The sequence below is a fragment of the Canis aureus genome, chromosome 2, assembly GCF_053574225.1.
Source record: "Canis aureus isolate CA01 chromosome 2, VMU_Caureus_v.1.0, whole genome shotgun sequence".
Lineage (NCBI taxonomy): Eukaryota > Metazoa > Chordata > Mammalia > Carnivora > Canidae > Canis > Canis aureus.
In genome coordinates, this window is record NC_135612.1 from 12,857,571 (window position 1) to 12,883,041 (window position 25,471).

At 37.1% G+C, this 25,471-nt stretch overlaps 2 protein-coding genes across 9 annotated transcripts in view; one reads left to right on the forward strand and one right to left on the reverse strand.

The window, feature by feature from the left end:
* LOC144292809 (uncharacterized) overlaps positions 1–722 on the reverse strand; it is a 481,267-nt gene extending 480,545 nt beyond the window's left edge. For 2 of the 5 annotated variants that reach the window (XR_013360225.1, XR_013360220.1), the window contains exon 1: positions 216–372. Coding sequence is in view for 3 of the 5 variants with exons in the window: in XM_077863666.1 (XP_077719792.1) it covers positions 558–564 (7 nt within the window). In the remaining 2 variants the exon portion in view is untranslated. Of the gene's footprint in view, positions 1–215; positions 373–557 lie in introns of those variants that run through there. The other 3 variants (XM_077863666.1, XM_077863670.1, XM_077863662.1) reach the window with 3 other exon arrangements.
* On the forward strand, positions 86–22,696 carry RIOK2 (RIO kinase 2). 4 transcript variants are annotated; one of them, XM_077863613.1, is made up of 11 exons: positions 139–248; positions 1,612–1,735; positions 3,994–4,132; positions 4,924–5,064; positions 6,838–7,013; positions 9,904–9,992; positions 11,893–12,084; positions 14,819–14,911; positions 15,483–15,995; positions 17,715–17,811; positions 22,406–22,696. In XM_077863613.1, the coding sequence occupies exons 2-11, from the start codon at positions 1,721–1,723 to the stop codon at positions 22,568–22,570; spliced, it is 1,620 nt and encodes a 539-aa protein (XP_077719739.1). In that variant the 5' UTR covers positions 139–248; positions 1,612–1,720; the 3' UTR covers positions 22,571–22,696. The 4 variants fall into 4 exon arrangements, with proteins under 4 accessions (XP_077719722.1, XP_077719743.1, XP_077719739.1 ...); XM_077863606.1 differs by lacking the exon at positions 1,612–1,735 and adding an exon at positions 584–707 and having other exon boundaries at positions 148–248; XM_077863596.1 differs by lacking the exon at positions 1,612–1,735 and having other exon boundaries at positions 86–248; positions 4,948–5,064.
* The last annotated feature ends 2,775 nt before the right edge of the window (positions 22,697–25,471 follow it).

The window sequence follows — 25,471 nt, forward strand, 5'->3', positions numbered from 1 at the left end:
GCGTGCAGCGTAGAGACACGGGACGTGTGATTTTCCCACGCGGGGCGGGAGCGTTCCATTAACGAGGACCTGCAGCGCGCAGCGGCGCATGCGCGAGCGCCCCTGCGGCCGGGAGGCGCCCGGGAGCTGCCCGGGAGGTGCGGACGCAGAGGAGGCGGCTCCTGGCTTGGTCTTCGGGCGCCATGGGGAAGGTGAACGTGGCCAAGTTACGTTACCTGAGCCGGGATGACTTCAGGGTCCTGACCGCGGTAAGGAGTCGCCGTGTCCCCCCGGCCGCCCGCCGGCCGCGCGCTGTCCCGCTCCCGCCTCGCCTGAGGGCGGAGCGCGCCGTAGGCCTCGGAGACCCGGGCGGCCCAGGTGCAGGACCGGGCCGGGCCGCTCTCGTGGGCGTTTCCCTCCTCTCTGCTCCCGCTACTCGGGCTCCAGGGGCGCCCTTGGGTCCCCGCGGCCCGGACGGCGTCTCGGGGCCTGCCTTCCGCCGCCCCCCCCCCCGACGGGGGCTCCGAGACTCCCGAGGACTGGTGACGCCGGGGGTCCTCACGCACACGGTCACTCACGCAGCATTTATTCACTGTGATTCAAGCGGCGCTGACTTGTCAGGGCTTTTTGGTGACGACGTGAGGGAACTCGCAGGGGGCCCAAGACGAGGGAGACGGGCCGAGTAAACCGGGAAAGGAATGAGGTGCAATCAGCTAATAAGCGCTGAGGTCCGTAAAATAGAAACCACGTGCACGTCGAGGGCGGGGGGGGGGGGACGGATGTCATCTTTAGATTCGGTGCGACGTCAGGGAAGGCTGCTGAGGGGATCCCGGGTGGGGCAGCGGTTTAAGGCCGCCTTCGGCCCAGGGCGTGACCCTGGGGACCCGGGGTCGAGTCCCGCGTCTGGCGTCGGACTCCCTGCATGGAGCCTGCTTCTGCCTCTGCCTGTGTCTCTGCCTCTCTCTCATGAATAAGTAAATAAAATCCTTTTAAAAATTTTTTTAGGGATCCCTGGGTGGCGCAGCGGTTTAGCACCTGCCTTTGGCCCAGGGCGCGATCCTGGAGACCCGGGATCGAATCCCACGTCGGGCTCCCGGTGCATGGAGCCTGCTTCTCCCTCTGCCTGTGTCTCTGCCTCTCTCTCTGTCTCTCTCTCTCTATCATAAATAAATAAAAATTTAAAAAAAAAATTTTTTTTTAAAAAGGGGATGACTACCTAAATGAAATAATCTTGCTTATTTACTGTGCGTAACCAGAGTTAAGGGCTTTTGAAAAAGTTCCTGGCGCTTGGTAGATACTGAAGAAATATTTGCCAAGTAAGAGAAAGACTGGCAGGGGAGATGGGGAAATAATGGGAGCTGGATGAAAAGGAGGCAGTCCAGTGAAGTTCTTGGAAAGTGATGGAGACAGAGGAAACAGCTGTACTGGGGGGAGGGGGCGGGAGGGGGGCGGGGGGGTCCCCCTGGGTGGCTCAGCGGTTTAGCACCGCCTTCGGCCCAGGGCGTGATCCTGGGGACCTAGGATCAAGTTCTACCCACATCGGGCCCCCTGCATGGAGCCTGCTTCTCCCTTTGCCTGTGTCTCTGCCTCTCTCTATCTCTCATGAATAAATAAAATCTTTAAAAAGAAAAGAAAAGAAACAGCTGAACTGCGTGCAAAGCTTCTGACCTCAGAAGTTTATGAAGAAGGGAAAGGCCAGTTTGGCTGGAGCCATAGTGAGCAAGAGACTTAATGGCTGGAGATGGCATTGGACAAGGTGAGAGACTGGTCGTGTGCTGCAGAGCCTTGTGAGCTTGGTAAAGAATTCAGAAGATACTCCACATATAGGGGAACTGCTGAATGTTTTAACCAGTGACAAAAACGGATTTTTTTTTTTTAAAGACGTTATTCATTTATTCATGAGAGACACAGAGAGAGAGAGGCAGAGACACAGGCAGAGGGAGAAGCAGGCTCCATGCAGGGAGCCTGATGCAGGACTCCATCCCAGGACCCTGGGACCATGACCTGAGCTGATGGTGGATGCTTAAGCGACAGAGCCACCCAAGAGCCTTTGAATGAATTTTTGTTCAAATAAACTCTTTAAAAAAAATTTTTTTTAAAGAGTTTATTTATTTATTCATGAGAGACACAGAGAGAGAGAGAGAGAGAGAGGCAGAGACAAAGGCAGAGGGAGATGCAGGCTCCAGGCAGGGAACCCAATGCAGGACATGATCCCAGAACCGCGGGATCATGACCTGAGTCAAAGGCAGCTGCTCAACTGCGGAGCAACCCAGGCATTCCTCAGAAACTGATTTTAATGGTCGTAGTCTTAGGGAACAAAGATCAACAACACGTAGATTAGGCATTTCCAGAATAAAACAAATTTGTTTAGAAGATATTATCTTTCAATTAAATAGGCAGTAAGGCATCACATGCAAATTCAGTGTGAAATTTGGAAGATGCTTGATCCAGCTGTATTTTCTTTAAATGCCTGCTGTCACTTCTGAAAAATAGGTCCCTCTCAGCACATGGACTTATTCCTCAATGCCTCTGACAGAAATATGGGCGTAGTGAGAAAGAATGTGAGAGACTAACAAAATGAGTTAAGGTGTGAGATCTTGGTCGGGACATGCAAACAGTGCTGGATTTATCTTCCAAAACGTCGGTCTCTGCAGTATTTAAGATCTTTTTTGAAGCTCACCAACAAATGACTCATTAAATATTTCAGTCTCCTTTGAGGCATACCATCCTCGGTATCAGAGGCCACCTTTCCTTGACTGTCTTCCCTTGACTTCTCAGGCGCCTCCTACATCAGTAATCATACTTTAGCTGGCTGCCCTTACATTTTAATGTGAAATTCCCCCAAAATTCTGTCTGTCGTCCTTCCTTTGTCTTTCATTCTGTCTTGTTCAATGATCATATCCACTTCATAGCTTTATCCTTACCTGCCTCAAATAACCATTTTTTCCCCTTTAATTATGACTTCAGTCCGGAAAATCTTCATTTGAAAGACCTTCCAGAACTTTGAGTTGTGATGAATGTCCTTAAAACATCCCTGTTCACAAATCTCTTTTACATAAACACCTTCAAGGTTTTCAGCTTTCCTCAGAAATCTAAAACCCTTTGGTCTGCATTTCAGGGCCTCCCATATCTTGCTCAAAAGCGTTTTCCAGCCTTCTTTTCATGAACTCTATTTGCCCTCACATCTGAGCTATCAGTGTACTAACTGCTGCTCGGCTTTGTGCTTTCTTGCATATGTGCCATGTTCAGATCTTTTGCCTTTCTCTCATATTCCCTTGTGTGCTTTTTCTGTTTTCCTGCATCTCAAAGTCAATCTCAAGGGCTATTTCTTCCTCAGCTAGAATTATTTTTGTTCAGCCCTGCGCCACTTTTTTAGCACTTACTATTCCTTGTCTTCTGATAAAGCTAGATGAGTAGGTTCTTATTTCCACAATTAGATAATAAATTCTCCCCCTGGAGAGTTTTTTTTTTTTTTTTTTTTTTTTTTTTTAATTCATGAGAGAAGCAGAGACACAGGCTCCATACAGGAAGCCCAACGTGGGACCCGATCCCGAGACTTCCGGGGATCACACCCTGAGCCAAAGGCAGGCACCCAACTGCTGAGCCACCCAAGCATCCCTGGAGAGTATTTTTTATACATTTTTTAATCTTCTACCATGCCTGCATATGGTGCTTTCATTTCATTAAATACCTTCTTAATGAATATCTGAAATACCTCTAGTTTTTAAACATAAATATTTAGAGGACAATAAATATTTTAGTACTTTGTCACATGTCAGTAACTGTTAAGAACTTGCACTTTTTATATTTAGAGTCTAGTAGAGAGCAGATTATGAATATCTATGATTATATATCAAATTGTGATTAGAAATATGTCCAGAGAAGGTAGTACTTCTGTCTCAGAATTGGTTGGGGAACTGCATGGTCAGAGAAATTTGAAGAGGTTAAATTTCTTAGCAAGGATTTGATAGACAATAGCTCTGTGTTGATTATAACTATATGATTCCTTTTCAGGTTGAAATGGGCATGAAGAACCATGAAATAGTTCCCTGCAGTTTAGTTGCTTCTATAGCCAGCCTTAAACATGGTGGCTGTAATAAAGTTTTAAGAGAATTAGTGAAACATAAACTGATAGCTTGGGAGCGTACCAAAAGTAAGTATTTGTGGCACCATTTGTGATTTTTTTTTTCATGTAGAAAGAAGCTCTGGCTTCTTCCAGAGCAGGCATTTTTGAAAGGTGAAAAATTAAAGTTTCCAGACCAGCAGAGTACTCTTCATAGACCTGAAAACTGCATTCATTTACCATGTTCTATTAGAGCATTCACAGGGCCCACCCAAATCAAAGAAGAGTAGAGAAATAGCCTCCATCTCCTGATAGGGGATTAACAAGTTCCAACTTGTAAAAGATCGTAGGATAGAGATAATTGTTTTGCCAATTTCTTTGGAAAATACGTTCTGCTGCAAGACTCTAGAGCATTAATTCTCAGACCGTTTGTTGTGAGGAATGAGTTTCTTTTTTTTCAACCTACTGTGGATCCATAGTTTTCTAAAATAACAATTAAAAAGTTAATATTTAATAACAATAAATAAATTAATAATTACTAGGAAAATGGAATTTAAAAATTGATATAATACAGGCACAAATTCCTTATTAGAGTTGAAGACATAAATAACTTGGTCAAAGTGATATACAAATTTCTGAACGTAACCATTTCAGTTTGTGTCTTACCACAGACTGGTAACAAATATTTATAGAGAGGTGTCAGTCTGGGAGTCACACTTTGAATAACACTGCTCTAGAGAAAAAAAAAACAAATTGTAGGAAGAAATGCCAAACTCATAAGACTGGGTAAGCTAATCTTTCCAGCTAAGAATTCTTATGTTTAAATTTTTCTCATGACTTGAACTAATGTGACTTAATTATACGATATAAGTAAAATACAGTCTTTTTCATTTCCTTTTGTCTAGCTGTCCAGGGCTACCGGTTGACAAATGCAGGCTATGATTACCTAGCTTTGAAAACACTTTCTTCTAGACAGGTAGTTGAGTCCGTTGGAAACCAGATGGGTGTTGGCAAAGAATCGGGTAAGTGCTAACAGTACTACTGAACTCATTTTCTTTGCTGTAGTTTCTATTTATGTTTCCCCTTGAGAAAACATTATCTTTTAATTTTTCCATTTTTTCCAACTAAAATTAGAAAGTTGGTTGGAAGCAATATAGATGATGAAATTTTATATATAAGTGGATATTTGTAATAGTTAAAATATGTAATACAAGGAAGTATTAGAAGATAGTGGATATCTAACGGCCACAAACACATTTTTCCATCATAGACATTTGACAAATTAGGTATGTGTAGAACATAGAAAAAAGTGTTCTAAAATAGCATTGAACAAGTAAGTATTGCAGGAGTGCTAAATATAGCAGTGAGTGTGTGTGAAATGTATAAAATGAGGTAATGACCTCTTTTTAGATATGCTACCTCTTAATTTTTTATGTCTACTTTTTTAACTTAGAAAAATGGCTTTTTTGGTTTTTAAGAACTTCACTACAAGGCAGTGATAAATAGTACAAAAGAAAGTACAGTATTCCTAACCCAGCTCTCAATCTGCTGTTATTACTTCCCAAAACTGTTACTGTTGATGTTTTATATATCCTTCTAGAAATAGTCTATGTAATATATGTATATATACAGTCACATATCTTTTTAATCACAGGTGAAAGCAAACATTAGTTATTATTCTACACCTTGATTTTTCCCACTTGATGCATTTCTTTCTTTTTAAGATTTTATTTTATTTTATTTTATTTTATTTTATTTTATTTTTCTTTATTTATTTATGATAGTCACAGAGAGAGAGAGAGAGAGAGGCAGAGACACAGGCAGAGGGAGAAGCAGGCTCCATGCACCGGGAGCCTGACGTGGGATTCGATCCCGGGTCTCCAGGATCGCGCCCTGGGCCAAAGGCAGGCGCCAAACCACTGCGCCACCCAGGGATCCCCAAGATTTTATTTTTAAGTAATCTCTACACACAATATGGGGCTCCAGCTTACAACCCTGAAATAGATCCTGTGCTCTACTGACTGAGCCAGCCAGGTGCCTCTGATGCATTTCTGATATTATTTCATGTTAACAAATAGGTCTTTTACATAGTTGTAGAATTTTATATAGTAAATGATGACATGGTGGGCACCCTTATACGTGTCTGTGCAAATAAATTCATAATACGGTCGTAAAAATTGAATTATTAGTGCAAAAGTTACATTCATTTAAAATTTTGATAGTACCAAATTTCCCTTCAGAAGTTGACACTGATTTATAATCCTGCCAATGTGAAAGTTTCTTGATGTGTAACAATCAAAAATTTTCATGAATGGTTAGGACGTGTTTTAAATGTCAGTATTTGGAAAAGCAACTTTTTTTTTTGAAAATTGGAATACTTATGAGATCTCCTTTCTGATGACTATAAGTTTATATTCTCACCACTGAGTATTATTTACTGAAGCAGTTGAAGAATTGAACTTCATGTTGTTGAAAAGGAAGATGTTAAGTCACTTCTCATACATGTAGGACGCTAAGGGACGATCAGATTTTTCCCACTAAATTGAATCGAGTATTGAGCACCTTTGGAAGCAATAACCTTTGACACACTACATCCCTGTTTTCTTTTGTAGTCGTTATTAATCCATGTCATCTTATTTTGGATTGTAATTAAAATAGAGAATTTTGCTGAGTAGTGAGTATTCTTGATTATTAAGAAAGAAAATTTAGTACAAATAAAATCAAAATTAGAAAATCACATTTGAACTTTTTGGAGTGATAGTGTAATAATGATCTTTTCTAAATGGTGGCTCTAGATATTTACATTGTTGCAAATGAAGAAGGACAGCAGTTTGCATTAAAGCTTCACAGACTGGGAAGAACCTCCTTTCGAAATCTGAAAAACAAGCGTGATTATCATAAACACAGGCATAACATGTCCTGGCTTTATTTATCTCGTCTCTCTGCCATGAAAGAATTTGCCTATATGAAGGTATTTGGTAAATAATTTTGTATTTCTTAACCAAATAACACATGTAGCTGAAAAGATGGAGTGACACTTTTCAGACTGCTGCCCCCACGTCTCTCTACCCTCAATCCCAATTCTTTCATTTACTTTTAACTGTTAATTATTTCTGTTATTTGCTTTTCTGGTGATTTTTTTCTATGTGAAGACATTTTTCATTATTCTTAATGTGTAAAGGCAACATGTGTTCTACAGTATTGATAAGACCTTGTAGTATAATATTCTGCAATACTAACAAATAGCCTTAATTAATGATATGCTTGCCTCACAAGTGTGTGTGAACGTGTATTTATTTGTCTCTAATTGAAAACCTCAGGGAATTACCTATAGTAGTTATCTATAGAAACCTTAGTGTCTCAAATAAGTTATCTAGCATTTTTCCTTCATGTAATGGAGAAGAATTGTTGATTTTACAAATCTGCATTCATATTAGGAAAGGTAAAAAATCGTTAGCCTTTAACCTTTTGCTTTCACAATTAAGTTCAGGATAGATTTGTCAAATAGCTTTAATAACCAAATTAAATATCTTCAATAACATTTAAAGTAAATAGAAAATAATATTCTGTTACTATTATTCTCCAGTCATGCTTATTTGTTAACTACTTATCTTCACTTTTTAACATTTTGAATTATTAAAAGTCCCTCTAGGGGCACCGGGCTGGCTCAGTTGAAAGAGCATGCAACTCTTGATCTTAGGGTTATGAGTTTGAGTCCCACGTTAGGTATTGAGTTTAGTAGTAATACACACATACATACATACATTTAAAAAAAAAAAAAGGTCATTCTAGTATTTGCCCAGTATGTGAAATTCCTGGGAGGTTCAGTTTTATGTTTTTTAAGTAGGTTATTTTAATTCATGTGCTTAAATTTTTAGTAACCACAGGGGAAGTATTCTTAAGACAATATAAATAAATGATGCTCATAGCATACATGTCAGGTATTTCTGGTCTTATACTGATGGTTTGTAGCCTGTGATAGTCAATATGTAGGCAGTTTGATAGGGGTTGTTACACATTTTCCCAAAACTGTATTAGGTGTTTTTTTCAGATGTTTATATGAAGGTACTAGAATAGAACCTGGTTGTGCATAAATATGCTTTAAATTTACTCTCTGTTTTCCTAGGAGAGAGTAATATAAGATTGGGCTATAGCTTAAGGATTAAGCCATAGTGCAAGGGCTAGACCACTATGACAGTAGTTAAGGTTATTAGATGCTATTGAGCTGCCAAGGCATGTTTGAAAGTACTTGGATTGAAAACACCATCTTTAAACCAAACAAAAACGTTTGGGGAGTGGGAAGTAGTTCAGTTCCTCTAACAAAGAAAGTAGACAGCTTTATAAAACTAACCCTGGGGGCACCTGGGTGGCTCAGTGGTTGAGCATCTTTGGCTCAGGTCATGATCCTGGGGTTCTGGGATCACGTTCTGCATCAGGCTCCTTGCAGGGAACCTGCTTCTCCCTCTACATATGTGTCTGCCTCTCTGTCTCTCATGAACAAATAAATAAAATCTTAAAAAAAAAAAAAAAAACTAACCCTGTTAATAAGTGTATATTGAATATCAGTTGTATGTCTACCAGTGAACAAGTACGTGGTATATGGTGGGCTGAAGATGTGGATACCAAAGGAATAAGTAATACAGTGTCTTAACATTGGGAATATAACACAAATATACCATGAAGAACAATTTAAAAATTAAATTATATGTTATATTTAGAGAAACTTCTGTGGACTAGAATAGTTGATGAAGGAAGTTTCATAAAGCAAATAGGAATTGAGTAGAATCATGAAGCATGCATATGATATGCTTTATCTCTAAGGAAAAGATAGTAAAACAGTGTACTTTGCAGAGAAGTCACCATGGGCAAAGACATGAATATGGGTATAAGCCCTGAATGTCCTCCAGAGTACTTATTAAAGAGAGTGTAAGAAAAAAAAAAAAAACTAGTCTACTAGTTTTTTAGTAGACTAAAAAAAACTTTTAGTCTACTGGTTAAGTAGACTAAAAGTTTTGAAAACTAGGAAAAGTTTTCCAGACTGGAATCAATACTTAGAAACATTGTAGATTTTTTTAAATGAAGCTTTGACATAGTATTTTAATTTGGTATTGATACACAGAATAAAGGTTAGATATGGTGACAAGAGCTAGAACCACTGTTGGAGCAAACAGATAAAAGTAATAAAGGCCTACTTTGAGATGGTAGCATTCCAAATTTAGAGGGCATAAATCTAAGATATTTGGACTTTGTAAGCAATAGGACAGAGAAAGTAAAGGATATGGGGAAAGGATGCATTAATGGTGATCTGAAGTGACATCTGACTCAGACTACGACTGTGTGTATATTTGTCACATAATAGGGTTATTTATCTTCCCTATGGTGGTCAGTGCTCTATAAACTAAAATGCCTTATCTACTGGGTACTTCATTTCCTAATCTGCCAGAAGACAAGAGTATTTCCTAAATCAGTCTATTTCCATGTGAATTTTTAAGCACACTCCCAATTAATGACAGAAACTTAACAGGAAAAGAAGATCTGTCCTAAGAGACTGTAGGCTTCTTAGGCGACAGACTTTTTAACATTCGTTTCTGTAACCCTAGCACCATGTTTAATATTTAGCAAATGCTCAGTAGATTGTTTGATTAAAAAAAGTAAATTAAGTAAACTGGTTTAAAATTTTGTTTTCTTTATAGCTCATTTTGTACTGTGAATAACCATATATAAATAAGTATGTGTTAACTGTAATTTTGTAAAGGCTTGTGTGTTTTTTCTTCTGGTTGTGGGCAGCTATGTTTACTTTTATTTTTCCCTAAAAATTAATGACCTCTTCATTAGTTTATACCTGCTTTGCTCTGTTTTAGGCATTGTATGACCGGAAATTCCCGGTCCCAAAACCAATTGATTATAACCGCCATGCAGTGGTCATGGAACTCGTAAATGGCTATCCTCTGTAAGTATTTATTATTCTTTAAACTATGGATCTTAATAAATAAATGTAAGATTTAGTTTTCAAAACTAAATTGATTTTGATTAAATGGAAGTTGCCTCTGGGAGATTAGGAATTACCATAAAGCTGTAGTCTCAAATGCAGATTAAAAATTCAGTTTCATTCTGACAGTATAGGTTTTATAATTTCTCTGATTCAACAAGTATTTATTATCAATCTAGTATATATCGAGCACTGTTCTAGGCTCAGCAGCGACCAAAACGAAATCCTTCATAGAGCTTATATTCTGTTGGAAGGAGGCTTGCAATAAGTAGCTAAACAAGGAAATACACGGTTATCAGGTGGTAGAAAATGCAGTAGATAAAAATAAAGGAGATAAGGGGGACAGGAAATACTGAGGGAGGTGGAGGAAGCTGCTATTTTATGTAAATGGGAAGAATCTCATTGATGAGGTGTTTTTGGAGTGTAGTCCTAAAAGAATGAGAGAAACAAACCATGCATATATGGAAGCAATCTAGGCAGAGGGGGCATCAAGTACATAGGTCCTGGGATGGAAGCAGTGAAGAGGCTGCTGTGGCTGGAGTTGATGAGTGAGGGCAGAGATGATAAGTGATGAGATCACAGAGGCAACAGGGGACTAGATCATTTAAGGTTTGTAGGCCATTGCAAGGAATTTTTTATTTCTTTTTTAATGCATCTAACATATAAATTTGAAGTGTACAACATGTTGATTTCATACACTTATGTGTTACGGTGTCATTGCCAGCTTAGCAGTAGTTAGTACAAGGGCTTTTATATTTTGATTGGGATAGGAAGCCATGCAGGATTTTGAACTGGGAAGAGACATGATGTGACTGTTTTAATAGGATTACTATGGCTGATGTTTTGAGAATAGACTGAAAGGAGATAACAGAATTAGGAAGACAAGTTAGGAGATTGTTGCAATAATTAAGGCAAAGATGGTGGTTGTTTAGATCAAAGTTGTAGATTTGAAGGTGACCAAAAGTGGTCAGATTCTGGTATGTTTTATACGTAGAGCCAATATGATTTGTTTGGGGTTGGATATTGATACAAAGGAATGAGAATGTCAAGGATAACACCAAGGTTGGGGTCTGAATAACAATTTAATTGGAGGTACAAAGTTGTCATTTACAGAAATGAGAAAGACTATAGGAAGAACAGCTTGGAGTTAGACAGTGAAATATATTCAGAGGTTCAGTGTGGGACATAGTTAAGTTTGAGATACCTTGGAATTCAGAGAAGTCTAGGTTGAGGTCTGTGTATATATGGTGTTTAAAACCTGAGCCTGAATGAGATCAGCAAGAATGATTGTAAATAAGGCTCCTAGTAATAACCTTTGAGGAGCTCCAAAATTTAAAAGGTCAGGGAAAGATGAAGAACTAGTGAGAAAGACTAAGAAGGAATGATAAATGGAGAAAGAGGACAGCCTGAAGAGCTGGTGTACCAAGAGTCGAGTGAAGAAGTGTTTGAGCAAGGGTGACAAGGTTAACTGACAGACCAAATATGATGAAGTCTGTGAATTGACCCCTGGATTTATACATGGAAGTCATAAGTGGTTTTGACCAGACCTCTTTCTTTGGAACAGTGTTTGGAATGAGTTTGTTAGAATGGAAGGGAAAAAAATGAAGAAAGTGCATGTAAAGGAGTTTGGCTGTAATTATCAAAGAAAGTATATAGTGGAATAAGGATATAGAATTGAGGCAGGGTGTGGCTTTTTTTTTTTTTTTTAAATATGTGGGAGTTATTACATCATGTTTGTGTGCTGGTAGAAATGAAGAGAAAGCCATTAGGGAACTAAGGAATGGAAATAATAATACACACATATGTTTGCTTTCACGAAAATCATAAAGAAGTACAAATAATCTGTTTTCTATACTTTCAGATGTCAGATACACCATGTGGAAGATCCTGCATCAGTATATGATGAAGCTATGGAACTAATTGTCAAACTTGCAAATCATGGACTGATTCACGGAGATTTTAATGAATTCAATCTCATTTTAGATAAAGATGACCACATCACCATGATTGATTTTCCACAGATGGTTTCAACCTCTCATCACAATGCTGAATGGTATATACTAAAGTGATTCTGGATAGGAGTGTGTTTATGTGTGATGTAATACTTTTCTTAATTTTTCAACTTTGTAATACTGTGATTTAGATCAATAACTGGTTCAAAGTAGCTGATGTTAATAGTCTAAATACTTGGGTTTTCTTTTTCTAATTTATATATTAGCACGCGCGCATGCGGTACACAAAGGTGGGGGCAGAGGGAGAGGGAGAGAATCCTTGAGCAGGCTTCCTGCTGAGCAGAGAGCCTGACATGGCACTCAGTCCTAGGACCCTGAGATGACCTGAACCCAAATCAAGAGTCGGACACTTAACAGACTGAGCTACCCAGGCGCCTCTAATTTTGTTTTTAATTTTTTTTTTTTAATTTATTTATGATAGTCACACACAGAGAGAGAGAGGCAGAGACACAGGCAGAGGGAGAAGCAGGCTCCATGCACCGGGAGCCCGACGTGGGATTCGATCCCGGGTCTCCAGGATGGCGCCCTGGGCCAAAGGCAGGCGCCAAACCGCTGCGCCACCCAGGGATCCCTAATTTTTTTTTTTTTAATTAAAAAATATCAAACTAGGGGATCCCTGGGTGGCGCAGCGGTTTAGCGCCTGCCTTTGGCCCAGGGCATGGTCCTGGAGTCCCGGGATTGAGTCCCACGTCAGGCTCCTGGCATGGAGCCTGCTTCTCCCTCTTCCTGTGTCTCTGCCTCTCTCTTTCTCTCTCTCATAAATAAATAAATCTTTTAAAAAATAAAGGATATCAAACTAGGATAACCCTCCTAAGAATCTTACTCCTCAGTGTTTTAAAGGGTGGAAAAATGCACTTAGATCCAGTTTTTAAAACCTAGTCATTAAGTTTATGCTGTTTAAGGGAAATCTGAAGAAACCGCCTGCTTTATAAACCATCAAAAGAATTTCAATAACTTGTGTGATCTGTCAGACTTTCAAAAGCCCTCTTTCTTAGCCCTGGGACCCTTTATTCAAACTTTTAGGTGGAAGCGCAGTTCGTAAAACAAATAAAAGCCTGCTCATAAAAAGTAGGGACATAGACAAGGGACCCCTAGCACCCCATACTCTGCCTTTCCCCTTTTCTCTGTGCTCCGTGGTTGCTCCATGGTTGTTTCACCGAGCATAACTTGATCGTTGTGATGGCCTTAATAAAAATGGTGATTTTGTAGTGGACTCAGTTGCCAAACCAAGAATATCTCTCCTGTCAATTTTAGCTTTCATTTTATTATTAGAAAAGAATTTATGTAAAACTTCATCCCTGACACAGGGCAGAATCACTTTATATAGTGTGATAATCTTATTCTTCATATTACTTACCCATGTAAGCTAGCTAAGCTGTGAAATAGGATATATTTATATATATGAGGAACTTTTTCCTGAAGATGACAACCACTATTACTTACATAACAGAGATAATGAATTCTTAGAAAGTGGGAGCTCAAATTTGTGTTCAGTCAAGATTTTCTTCTTCCTGATTTTCATTAGAAAATGTCTGTACTTTAGAAAGAGAAATGTCAGTTAAATATAAACTTAAAGAATATTTCCAACCAAACAGTTATTACTAGATGAATAGGTGTTTGAGTGGTTAATATATTTTTGGATGATGACTAATCATCATTTTTGTTAATAGGGAGTAACATAGTCACACAATGAAGGAACATCCAGGAACCACCAGAAGTGAAGGAAACGATGACAAATCATGACATTTCAAGTGTAGGCTGCATTATTCTATAAGGAAACAGTGTGATTTAATTTGGGATTTAATGGGCAAGTTCTGGGATAAAGAAGTGCTAATCACCAGAAATTAAGGTGTAAAATAATAAATAATTAAAATATTAAAAGATCTGTCTCTGCTTTTGAAGATTTTGAAATTTTTGTCTACTTAGATGAGACATAGACATATATAAAAAGATAATTTTAGAATAATTTATTGAGGTTTTTCCCAGGATGCCCTAAAAAGGAAAGAAGAGTGGCATTATCTTTGTTTCCGGACTTCATCTTTCTCTAAAATATTAATTAATATTTCAAGTGTGTAGTCAATTCTACATCACCCTGTTTCTTAATTCTCCCTTATCTAGAAACCGAGAGAATTTAATGCGTCCTCACTGCTTTATGGTGTCCTCAAAAGCAACCTGATATTCACAAGTCCTCTACCCTTGGTCCAGATTAACATGTCTTCAGATTTATAAGCCACCGCATTATTTATCTCTTTTGGCTCTTGCAAATTAGCTAATAGATAATAAAGATGTATAAATAAAACATGATTTAATAATCCCCACAGCTTTTTTAAGGTGTCACTAACCTATTTTATCTTCAGGTTTTGCAGTCATCTGGGTTTCTAGTGGGTATAGCTGATGAGAAGTATAACCAGACAGACTGGAAACTATAGAGGAAAAGTGGAAACCTGCTTCCACACCACAGATCGTGAATTTTCTGAGATTCATATACATTTTACTTTCTTTTAGTATGTCTGTTACATATGGGAAGACCTCGAATTTTCTAACTACAGGGACATACTGTATGCCTTTGACAGCTTATATTTCCTGTTAGTTTCTCTGCTTTTAATTTGAGTTTTTTGAATACACTAGTAACTGATTTGTTTCTTATGTTTTTTTCTTATGAGTAACTTCCTTATTCGTAATGATGATTAAGAGTGTCTCATTAATAAGGATATTGTCATTGCCTAATAAAAAGCATAAGAATAAAGATTATATCGAAAGTTCTTGCTTTTACAGGTATTTTGACAGAGATGTTAAATGCATTAGAGATTTCTTCATGAAACGTTTCAGCTATGAAAGTGAGCTTTATCCAACTTTTAGTGATATCAGGTTTGTACTCTGCTTTGCTTAAAATGATAAAATTCTGTTTAAATATCTGATTTATTTAGTTCCAGAGTTTTAAGTTAGTTTAATCTAAAAAAAATTTCCAAATAATGACCATCAACAGGTTATAATCACTATTGAGTATCATTGCTGTCTAATGTATAAATGAAGCTTAAACACTAGATAAATTCCTGCCTTTGGTCTATTAAGGCATGTTACTGAGTTTGGGGGGGGGAAACATACATAGTTTCTTGTAAATTCACAGACTTTTTACTCCGTGCAGTTTAATATGTGAATTTTTAAGGAAGCAAGTTAAATGTTAATTGGATTTATGTTTTTCCTTCATTTGGAACAGAAGCCATTCTGATTCATGGAATAATCTTATGTAAATTCTGAAAGCAAAATTTTCCCACTTATTTTATATACTTAGTTAAGATACTATTTTCTAATTTGGAACGATTGACATAACTTAAAAGAAGTCATCTCTGGCCCTTTTGAAAGTTAATTTATTAAAACAGTATCAACTGAAGTTTCTCTAACTGCAGTTTTTCCTATTGCTTGTTACTCTTTTTTCTAGGAGGGAGCACTCCCTTGATGTAGAGGTTTCTGCCAGCGGCTACACAAAGGAAATGCAGGCAGATGATGAACTACTTCATCTAGTAGGTCCAACTGATAGAAATATTGAAACAGAAGATGAGTCTGAATTCTCATATTCTGATGAAGAGATGTCAGAAAAAGCAAATGTTTGTAGTTTAGAAAATCAGAGTGATCTAAACTCTACAGATGAGTCAGCTGACTGTTGTGTATCATCTGGAGACCTTGAACAAATAAAGGAAGATGATTTGTCAGAGGAGAGTGCACACAATTTTGAATTACCTGAACTCAGTCAGGCTTTAGAAGAAATAGAAGAGCAGGTCATTGACAACAGTTCTATAACTGAGTATTCTGAGGAAAAAAACAAAACTAAAAATGACACCAGGCAAGATGGTAAAGCAAGTCAAGGAGGAATGCCCATGGGCAATGAAGAGTATGAAGATGCATGCCCTCATCTGATTGCCTTGTCCTTAAACAAAGAAATCACGTCTTTCAGGTATAGATCTCTGTTGATTGATTTTTTGTTTTGTTTTGTTTTACTTTAACATGGAGGCCTATACTTTCTTCAAGTCTGGTAAGTGAATGGGTGTGTTTGTTTGTTCCCAAATGATGCAGTGGAGCTACATTCTGCCCCATTATATGTAAAAAATGAAATCAACCCTTTGTTGGTAAAATTCACATTACCCCCTACAGGAGACCTGATCCTAGACAATCTTTTGTTTCAGTTTTAAGCAACTCTGCCTTAAAAATACAACTCAATTACTTTAGAAGAATTATTTACAAATAGTTGATAAATTGATCAAATTGAAGATGGATGAATCCTCCTGTATTTTTGTAATTTTAAATCTGATGTATCTTTTATTTATTTTTTTTAAAGATTTTATTTATTCATGAGAGACACACAGAGAGATTGAGAGAGAGAGAGAGAGAGAGGCAGAGACACAGGCAGAGGAAGAAGCAGGCTCCATATAGGGAGCCCGCCATGGGACTTGATCCCGGAACTCCAGGATCACGCCCAGGGCCAAAGGTAGCGCTAAACCCCTGAGCCACCCGGGGATCCCCATATGTTTGATTTATACATAGTCCAACAAACATGCAGTAAATGTACTTTCTTCATAAAATATCTACTTATAGTGAATTTTCTTTGGTACTTTGAATCCTATATCCATACTTATGTACAGTTAAGATTATATTACTGTTATTTTTCTTATAAGAGTTTCTTCTTACAAATACTAATATTAGCAAAAGATTAAAAAATTAATTTAGGATAGTTTGTCCAGAATCAAACAATTATAATTTAATGAAATGGGCTTTTATTTATTTCAAAATTATAATATTACAAAATTAAATCAGTAGTACATTTATTAGGCATTTCTTGATACGTGTTCAGGCTTATATGCTAAGGCTGTCCTAATCTTTAGAGTTTTACTGTGAAGGAAAAAAAAATTTTCTGCCTTTTTTGTAAAACTGTATCTGGAGTCTCAGGGCTATAATCACTCGATTAATAAACTTGTAAAACTGAATTAAAGTCACGGGTGGCAGTGGCTGAGGATTATAAGTAATAGAAAATCTACTCGGGTTAAATAGGTTTAGCACATAATTTGTTCTCTTTGAACACCTGTTGGACAAAATCTTTATTATTCAGAGTACAAACAAGATAACATGTTGATGAATACTATTGACTGTTAGGGGTCAATATTGTCTGAGTTTGTTATACCTTGTATTCATTAAAACTTTGGACAACGTGTAAAACAAGTTAGTTTCCATCATTGCAGTTTTTCTGCCTTAGTAAAATAGACTTCATAGACTAAGAGTACTATCTATGTTCCATCTATTGTTGTTGTTTGGAAAATGGCAGGGAAGTATTCCAAGGATTTATATGTAAGAGGCAGATAGGTGTAAAGTTCAGTGAAAGAAGAGGAGAGGATTAGTGGGAAAGGTATGAATTGGGGGGAAGTGATAACAAATTTGGTGGCTGAAACATTCTGTTATTTTGCAATTTTGATAGTGACTACTTGAATGCTGACAAATGAAGTGTTAATATATTGGGCTGAATTGTGAGTAGTTTTACCTTCACAGAAATTTTCAATATGATCTTTTTGGGCTGTTTGTTACGTCTTTAGGTTTTACTGTCATGTAGGAAAATAGAAATTAATTACCCATAATTAAATATAAAAAATTAACTGGATAATTTGTGATTTTCTTTTAATTTTAGAAATGAAGAAAATACAGAAGATACTAAACAGTACAGAACAAGAACTCTGAGTGTTACATCTGTGGGCAGTGTTTTAAGCTGTTCAACAATTCCTCCGGTAACTATTCAACATTTTCCAGTGATGATTAGGTCACTACTGTGGCCAGATGTAGATACTCCTATATGGTCTAGTCCCTGCATTTTAACAGTGAGGAAATTGAGGCCCAGATAGGTTACGTGCCTTTGCTCAGGGTTCCCCAGTGACAGTCCTACAGCTGAAGTGTAAAGATGCTCCAGTGTCACTACCTAGTTCTTCAGTTTTGAAGGAGAAAAATACGTGATTTAAAAATTTTTGGTATCCTAAATTTTTGTTAGACATTTAGCAGGAATGTTCAAAAGAATCTCATAAGGGACATTTTCTTTGCAGGATAGTGAACACAAATAGTCCAGCTCCTCAGGAGCTTTACTGCCTGTCATCCTTCTCTCCAGGGTACCCAATAGGAAGAATCAGTTTATTTCCTTTGAAGTTTCTAAGGAAAGAGATAACATTACATTGTTGGTGTATTGGTTGTTTTCCTTCTGCTTAAGGGCATTCAGTTGAATACCATTGAAACCAGTTTATACTGATAACTTCACCTAAAATGAGCAAAAGAAAATCAATTTAGAAGTTAGAAAGGAAACAAAATAATGTGGAATGTGAATTCAAAAAAAAGTAAGAACTTTATAGTTACTGAACTTCTGATTTTCAAGTTCATATATATTGTCAGCAAGTTAAAATGTATGTCCTATGGATATAATATGGGATATGTACAAAACTAAATGAGAATGATCAAAGACAAGTTAAAAATAACATATCATATTTTATAATATAACAGACTTTTAATGATTCTAGGAACTTGACAATAGAAGCATTTAGAGCTTATCAGACAAAAATAAAAATGTGAAATTCTGTAAATGTATTGATTTTAATATACTGTTTTTTTGTTGGCCTTGTAATTCACCTGATTTTCTGGATGTAAACTTAAATCTATGGAATTTTGAAAACATCTATTAATTACATTAAAAGATAAGTCTCCCTTTAAGTGCAATGCAAGTACTTTTAAGTATTATCAACCAGTTTTTATTAAGAATTTCTCACACTCCTTAGGGATGCCTTAGGTAGGACAATTAAGCGTCTGACCCTTGGTTTCCACCCAGGTCATGACCTTAGGGTCAGGAGATCTAGCCCGAAAGCCCCTTGTCAGACAATGCTCAACCAGAATTTAAGACTCCCTGAGGAGATGTAACAAGCCCTGGGTAGTATAGAAGACTGATGAATCACTGACTTCTACCACTTAATTAACATATAATTAACATTAATATGTAGTGTACAATTAACATTAATATATAATTAACTTGAATTTAAATAATTTAAAATTTTTCCTTTTGCTCCTCTCCCCGAAATAAATAAATCTTAAAAAAATGAATTTCTCACACTTTTTGATAGCCTGTCCACCATTAGCTGTGGTATTTTCTATATTTAAAGAGTATTATTTACCCCTTATTTCTCAGATTCTTTCTTTTTTCTCAGATTCAAAACATAAGTACTTTTATATAATTATAGTGGTGTAAAATCGGCAATTGCATATAAAGAAGTTTAAATTACTAATTAATGCTACTTTCTTAAATTCTAAATTATGCTGTCTTATATATATAGACATTATATAAAGATGATGACATTGACATTGTCTTTAGGTCTTGACTTTATCCTATTTGCCTTATAGCTAACAGGAACTGAAAGTTTAAAATGGGGTTAAGCCTATAATAATATAAAATACAGATGTGCCATCTAAGAGAAAAAAAGATCTAGCCTAGCTTGATCTAAAAGGTTTCCCTGTTGTCATTGGAAACAAATTGATCATCTTAACTCTACATTCTTTTGGTAATTTGGTCACAGTGTTTTCCTTGAGGTCACATTTTATTTTGTTAAAGGGTCTGGAGAAAACAGTTTATTTTGTAACCTCCGTTAACTTGATGATTATTGTTTTGGTATCTGGTAAAAGATTCTCTTTGTTTCTTTGAAACTGTAATTATAAGATCTGTTTTCTTCATATAAATACCTGTATAGTTTTCCATTGGCAAAGTTGCCACTTACCAATCCTGTTCTTCCTAATATATAACAAATTCTAATTAAACATTAAGGTATATTCCTTTTTAATAAATGTAAATGTGGCCAACAACAACAAAACAAACAATGGAATCAACAAAATGCATGACTTTTGTTAATTTTTTTATGTACTCCCTGAAATAATACACAAGTATTTTGTTTCACCATTTTATTTTTTTATTCTTTTTTGTGCTTCATTTTAAAAAATATATACTAAACACGATTTTTCTCACTCTTAACATGAAAAAATTTAACCTTGTAAGATTGTAAAGTGTTATGGATTAAGAAGAAGTACTTGCATTGTAATACAATCTCTCCTTATTTACTTCAGCTTCTTGATAGGATTATCCTATGGTCTCATCAAAGTGAAGAACCAAGGGGAAATTCAAGCAGAACACTTAGAAAAGAAATTGATTTTTTTTTCTTGCCAATATTCTAGAGGCATCTATGAATTAATTACTCTTATTTAAATGTGGTGCATCTTCTCCTGTTAATTGCCTGGGACTTTTCATCTCCTATTTATTGATTACCTTCTTTCCTAGTACCATCTCTTTCTCTTACCTGGTTTATTTATTTATTTTTTTAATAAATTTATTTTTTATTGGTGTTCAATTTACCAACATACAGAATAACACCCAGTGCTCATCCCGTCAAGTCAAGTGCCCCCCTCAGTGCCTGTCACATATTCACCCATTCACCCCACCCCCTGCCCTCCTCCCCTTCCACCACCCCTAGTTCGTTTCCCAGAGTTAGGAGTCTTTATGTTCTGTCTCTGTCTCCCTTTCTGATATTTCCCACACATTTCTTCTCCCTTCCCTTCTATTCCCTTTCACTATTATTTATATCCCCCAAATGAATGAGAACATATAATGTTTGTCCTTCTCCGATTGAGTTACTTCACTCAACATAATAGCCTCCAGTTCCATCCACGTCGAAGCAAATGGTCTCTTACCTGGCTTACTTTATTTGGCAGTATAGATTCCGGTAACTATATGAGTGAATGGGGCATTCGGTGCTTTTTATTGCTAAAAATGTCTTTTCCTGTTCTCATACTTGATTGGGAATTTGTTTGAGTTGTGGTTTGGAAATAATTTCCCCTCCAAATTCTGAAGGTATTGCTCTTTTATCTTTGTTGTTTTGAGAAGGCTGATAATTGCCTGTCTTCCTAGGATAGGGAAGAGTTGCCAGTCATGCTTATTCTAAACTTTCAGCCCATCCTACAGCTTTCAGTTCTGAAACTTCCAGGATACCAGTTTTCTAAGTCTCCTGCCTTACTGGGTTTGGGTGACTACATCTCATGGGGTATCAGCCTTTGCAGGGACCTAACTTCTGTTTCTTCCATCTGTTTCCACCCTCTATTCTCTTACCTTTCTTCCCATTGAGAATCATTAAGACTAAAATTAAGAAGGATAACTCGTTAAAGCCTGTTATTTAATTGAGTGTATTCTGCTTAAATAATGCAGAATCTCCACCTAACTTACCTGGTCCAGAGTTTTATAGTACACATATACAATCCAAGAAACTGTGTTAGGCAGACTAATGCTTCTAGCCCATTTTTACCTCAGATCCACTAATTTTTTTTCAGTTCAAAATAATAAGTTTATTTTTATATACTGCTTACTCTGTATCAGATACAGTTCTAAGTATGTTACATGTACATGTATTATGTTAAAAATAATCCTCTGGGCAGCCCGGGTGACTCAGCAGTTTGGCACCACCTTCGGCCTCAGACCTGATCTCCAGGATCAGGTCCCGTGTCAGGCTCCCTGCGAGATCCACTAATTTTTTAACCTGACCAATTTTTAATAAATGCTTCTAGATAAGTTGCATAGGGTGGGGCTTATTAACAAGAGACCCTTGCTTCAACCTTTGCAGTGTTTCTTCTTTAGGAAATAAGTTGGGTGATACAAGTTATGTACAAGCTGTAGTGCTTCAGATGAGGAAAAGGTTATTGGGAACAGAATATTCAAATTTCTTATTCATCTTGTAAAGTGACATTGGTGGCCTAGGTCTTAATAAGAAATAATTTGAATTTATACTGAGAAAGCATTCCCTATCTCCCAGAAATTATACAAAAACTCTTCCATAGAACTGTTGCCATCAGGTTATCTCTACACCTGAAGTTATGGAGGCATTCTTGGATACATTTTGACCAGTTGTGAATACTTTCAAACATAATTTTCTACTAGAAGATGTGTCTACTTTTACCTCGAAAGCAGAGAAGCAGTTTTTTATCTTGTTGGGTATCTTGGTTTTTGGTTTTTGGTTTTGGTTTTCCTGATGGACGCTAGGTGGCACTATGGCGATTTGTGTTATTCAAAGAATTGTGTACTCCTTTTTGCTATAATCTGTATTTCTGTTAGGAATTTAAGGTCTATTTTGTAACCATTTGTTTGGTGTTTATTTTATTGCTGTTTCATATAGTACTGTCAGTGTTTGGAATTTAAGAAATTAATGCTCTTAAGAATTTTGAAAAAATATAATGTAAATCTTTGTTGTATTGAATATTTTACTTCTTATCAGAATGGTCAGTTATCAGTAATACTAATTCATAAAATCTTTCCAGGAATTGGTGAAACAGAAGGTGAAACGTCAGTTGACAAAACAGCAAAAATCAGCTGTAAGACGTCGATTGCAAAAAGGAGAAGCAAATATATTTACAAAACAACGAAGAGAAAACATGCAAAATATTAAGTCAAGCTTGGAAGCAGCCAGCTTCTGGGGAGAGTAATATATTTAAGATCTTGAATATTTTTCAAAATGTTACTATGATCCCCCTTTTAAGACACCCCTTCACTAGTCTTTTCTAGACCAAGGCAGATACATAAATGGATAAATAAACTCTTTCATCTATTAATTTGACTCATTTGGTATCTGTATTCCAATGAAGAATTACAGTAATTCTGCTAATGCAATCTAATTCTCCAGGTTTTTTAGGCAACTGGTGAATCCACTAAAAATCTGTTTTTAAAATAATCTTCATTAGGTATATATGGGTATTTTTCAAAAAATAAATATCACTGTTTTTGTTGCTTTTTGTTCTCTATAAAAAACAGGTAGATTCCAGTTTTAAATCCCAGCTTTTCCACTTGCTGATAGAAACAACTTTAGGCAAGTCATATTTCTCTTTCTCTTTCTCCATTTCCACCTCAGTTTTCTTACTGTTAAAATTGGGTTTATAACCACTTTGTAGGGTTGTTTTGAAGACTACATAAGATAATGCACAGAAAGCACTTACAACAACTCCCAATGCTTTATAAACGTTCCTTAAAGTGTAGCTGTTAGAATGATCATTGTAATCACGTTTATCCTTCTGATATTCTAACAATTTGGTTGCATTGTGTTTAACCACTGGAAGAATTTACCGCCATCTCTGTTTTTAGTTTTCAGTATTGAGGATCAGCCACCAATGCATAATTTTATTTTCTGCATTTTTAAATTGGTAATGTGGTCATGGGAACAGAAGGTTGCCAAGGTCTCACCACAGTTTCTACATTTGCCAGTTTTTATGCAGGCCTGACCAGAAGTAGAAGAATTAGAGGTATGAGGAGATAGAAGGGATGAGGAATGAAAACTTCTTTGTTAGCTAAGTGGGTCCAGAACATGTTTTCACTTTGACACTAACAAATACGTAGTACAGGAAAGAAAGAAAATGCGAAAGGCATGACTCCTCCCTCAAAGACTGTAATCCAGTGAGATGTGAAGATGGGCCCTAAAGTACAGTACCTGATGTTGAATTCAAGTCTCCTCAGTCTTGCCCACTGGGCCAAGAGGATTATCGCCTGTGGTGAAATGTGGCCGCCAGAGGGCAATGTCACTCCACGGTCACCCGACCGAATGTCCTAAAACCACTTGCATGTGTGATAATGATCTACCAGAAGAAATAACAGCAGATTTATTTCCAGAAATGATAAAGATGGCAGATTCCCTTTCACCTTTGTAAAACTGATTCTGCTATTTACAAGACCTATCATTATCTGGTAAATTACCTTTAATAATGGAGATGCAAGAAAATGTCTAATTCAATTCCCCTGAAAATTAACTTAGATTAATTTGGGAAGTGTTTACCTAGCTTTGAATTTTAGGTGTGTCTTTAAAGCGTTTATTAAATCTACTTTAAAATATTTCGATAGCATAAAACAGTGTTAAAGACAGCTTAATAGAACCAAAGAATATTTTGTAATACATACTGTGTTTAGAATGTCAAAAGTAAACTGGCAATAAAACTATATGACTTCATCCTCAATTTTACTGAGCTCCTGCACTCCACTTTTGGGCACCTACTACATAAAAAACATGCTGCTATTTAAGGAACTTTGAAGGCAAGTATACATAGTTCCAATGCCTTTTTTTTTTTTCTCTCTCTTTAAGATTCCCATTTATTTATTCATGAGAGGCAGAGACACAGGCAGAGGGAGAGAAGCAGGCTCTTCGCAGGGAGCCCAATGTGGGACTCGATGCCGGACTCCGGGATCACGCCCTGGGCTGAAGGCAGACGCTCAGCCACCCAGGCGTCTCCATAGTTTTCATTCTTAATAGCCTGAGATTTCCTGTGTTTTTCAGGACAAATTAGTCAAATGCACAAATATAAACAAATTATTCATCGTCTAAACACAACAATATCTAAAAGAGGTTTTTGAGTAGCCATCGGAAATCAGCTTGCCTTATCAGACAACATGTAACCCTCACATTTTAAAACATCCATAGTGCATAATAAGCAAAAACAAAATATAAGCATACTACTAATGTAGTCAAGGTTTGTACTGTGATTGCTAATAAAACACTTTTGAGTCTGAGAGTTCCAAATTTATTTTTTTAAAGACTTTGGGATCCCTGGGTGGCGCAGCCGTTTGGCGCCTGCCTTTGGCACAGGGCGCGATCCTGGAGACCCGGGATCGAATCCCACATCAGGCTCCCGGTGCATGGAGCCTGCTTCTCCCTCTGCCTGTGTCTCTGCCTCTCTCTCTTTCTCTCTCTGTGACTATCATAAATAAATAAAAATAAAAATAAATAAAAATAAATAAAAAAATAAAGACTTTTATTAATTTATTAGGGAGAGCACAAGTAGGCAGAGTGGCAGGCAGAGGGAAAGGGAAAAGCAGACTCCAGACTGAGCAGGACCCTGGGATCATGACCTGAGTCGAAGGCAGACACAACCAACTGAGCCACCTATGAGCTCCCCTGGGAGTTCCAAATCTAAATCCTGGTTCTACCATTTCCCAACCCTCAGGTGCTTTCCGTAGCCTAACCTCACTTTTTTGACTTGTAAGACATTCAATAATGTCTTAGAGTTATTGTAATAATAGTGTCAGAGTTATTGTAAAAATTAAATAACCTCTAAGGAGCTTAGCACAGTGCCTGATACATGCTATATGTTAGGAAGTATTGCTCAGATGGTTTCAGGTTACCAAAAGGAGGATTCCAGAGAAATCTCTCCTATTTTCCAGGTTACTGATATTTCGACTATGATCTTTTTGATGGTGTTTTTCTCTAGACACACAAATGCTTTGCTCGTAGGCTTGTATCCTGTACTTGTTGCTCCTATTAAATAAGTTTTTCGCAAGATAATGCAGTTTATACTTGTGCTAAGTAACTTTGTGATCCTGGTAGCTGTTGGTCTGTTCTTTGGTGC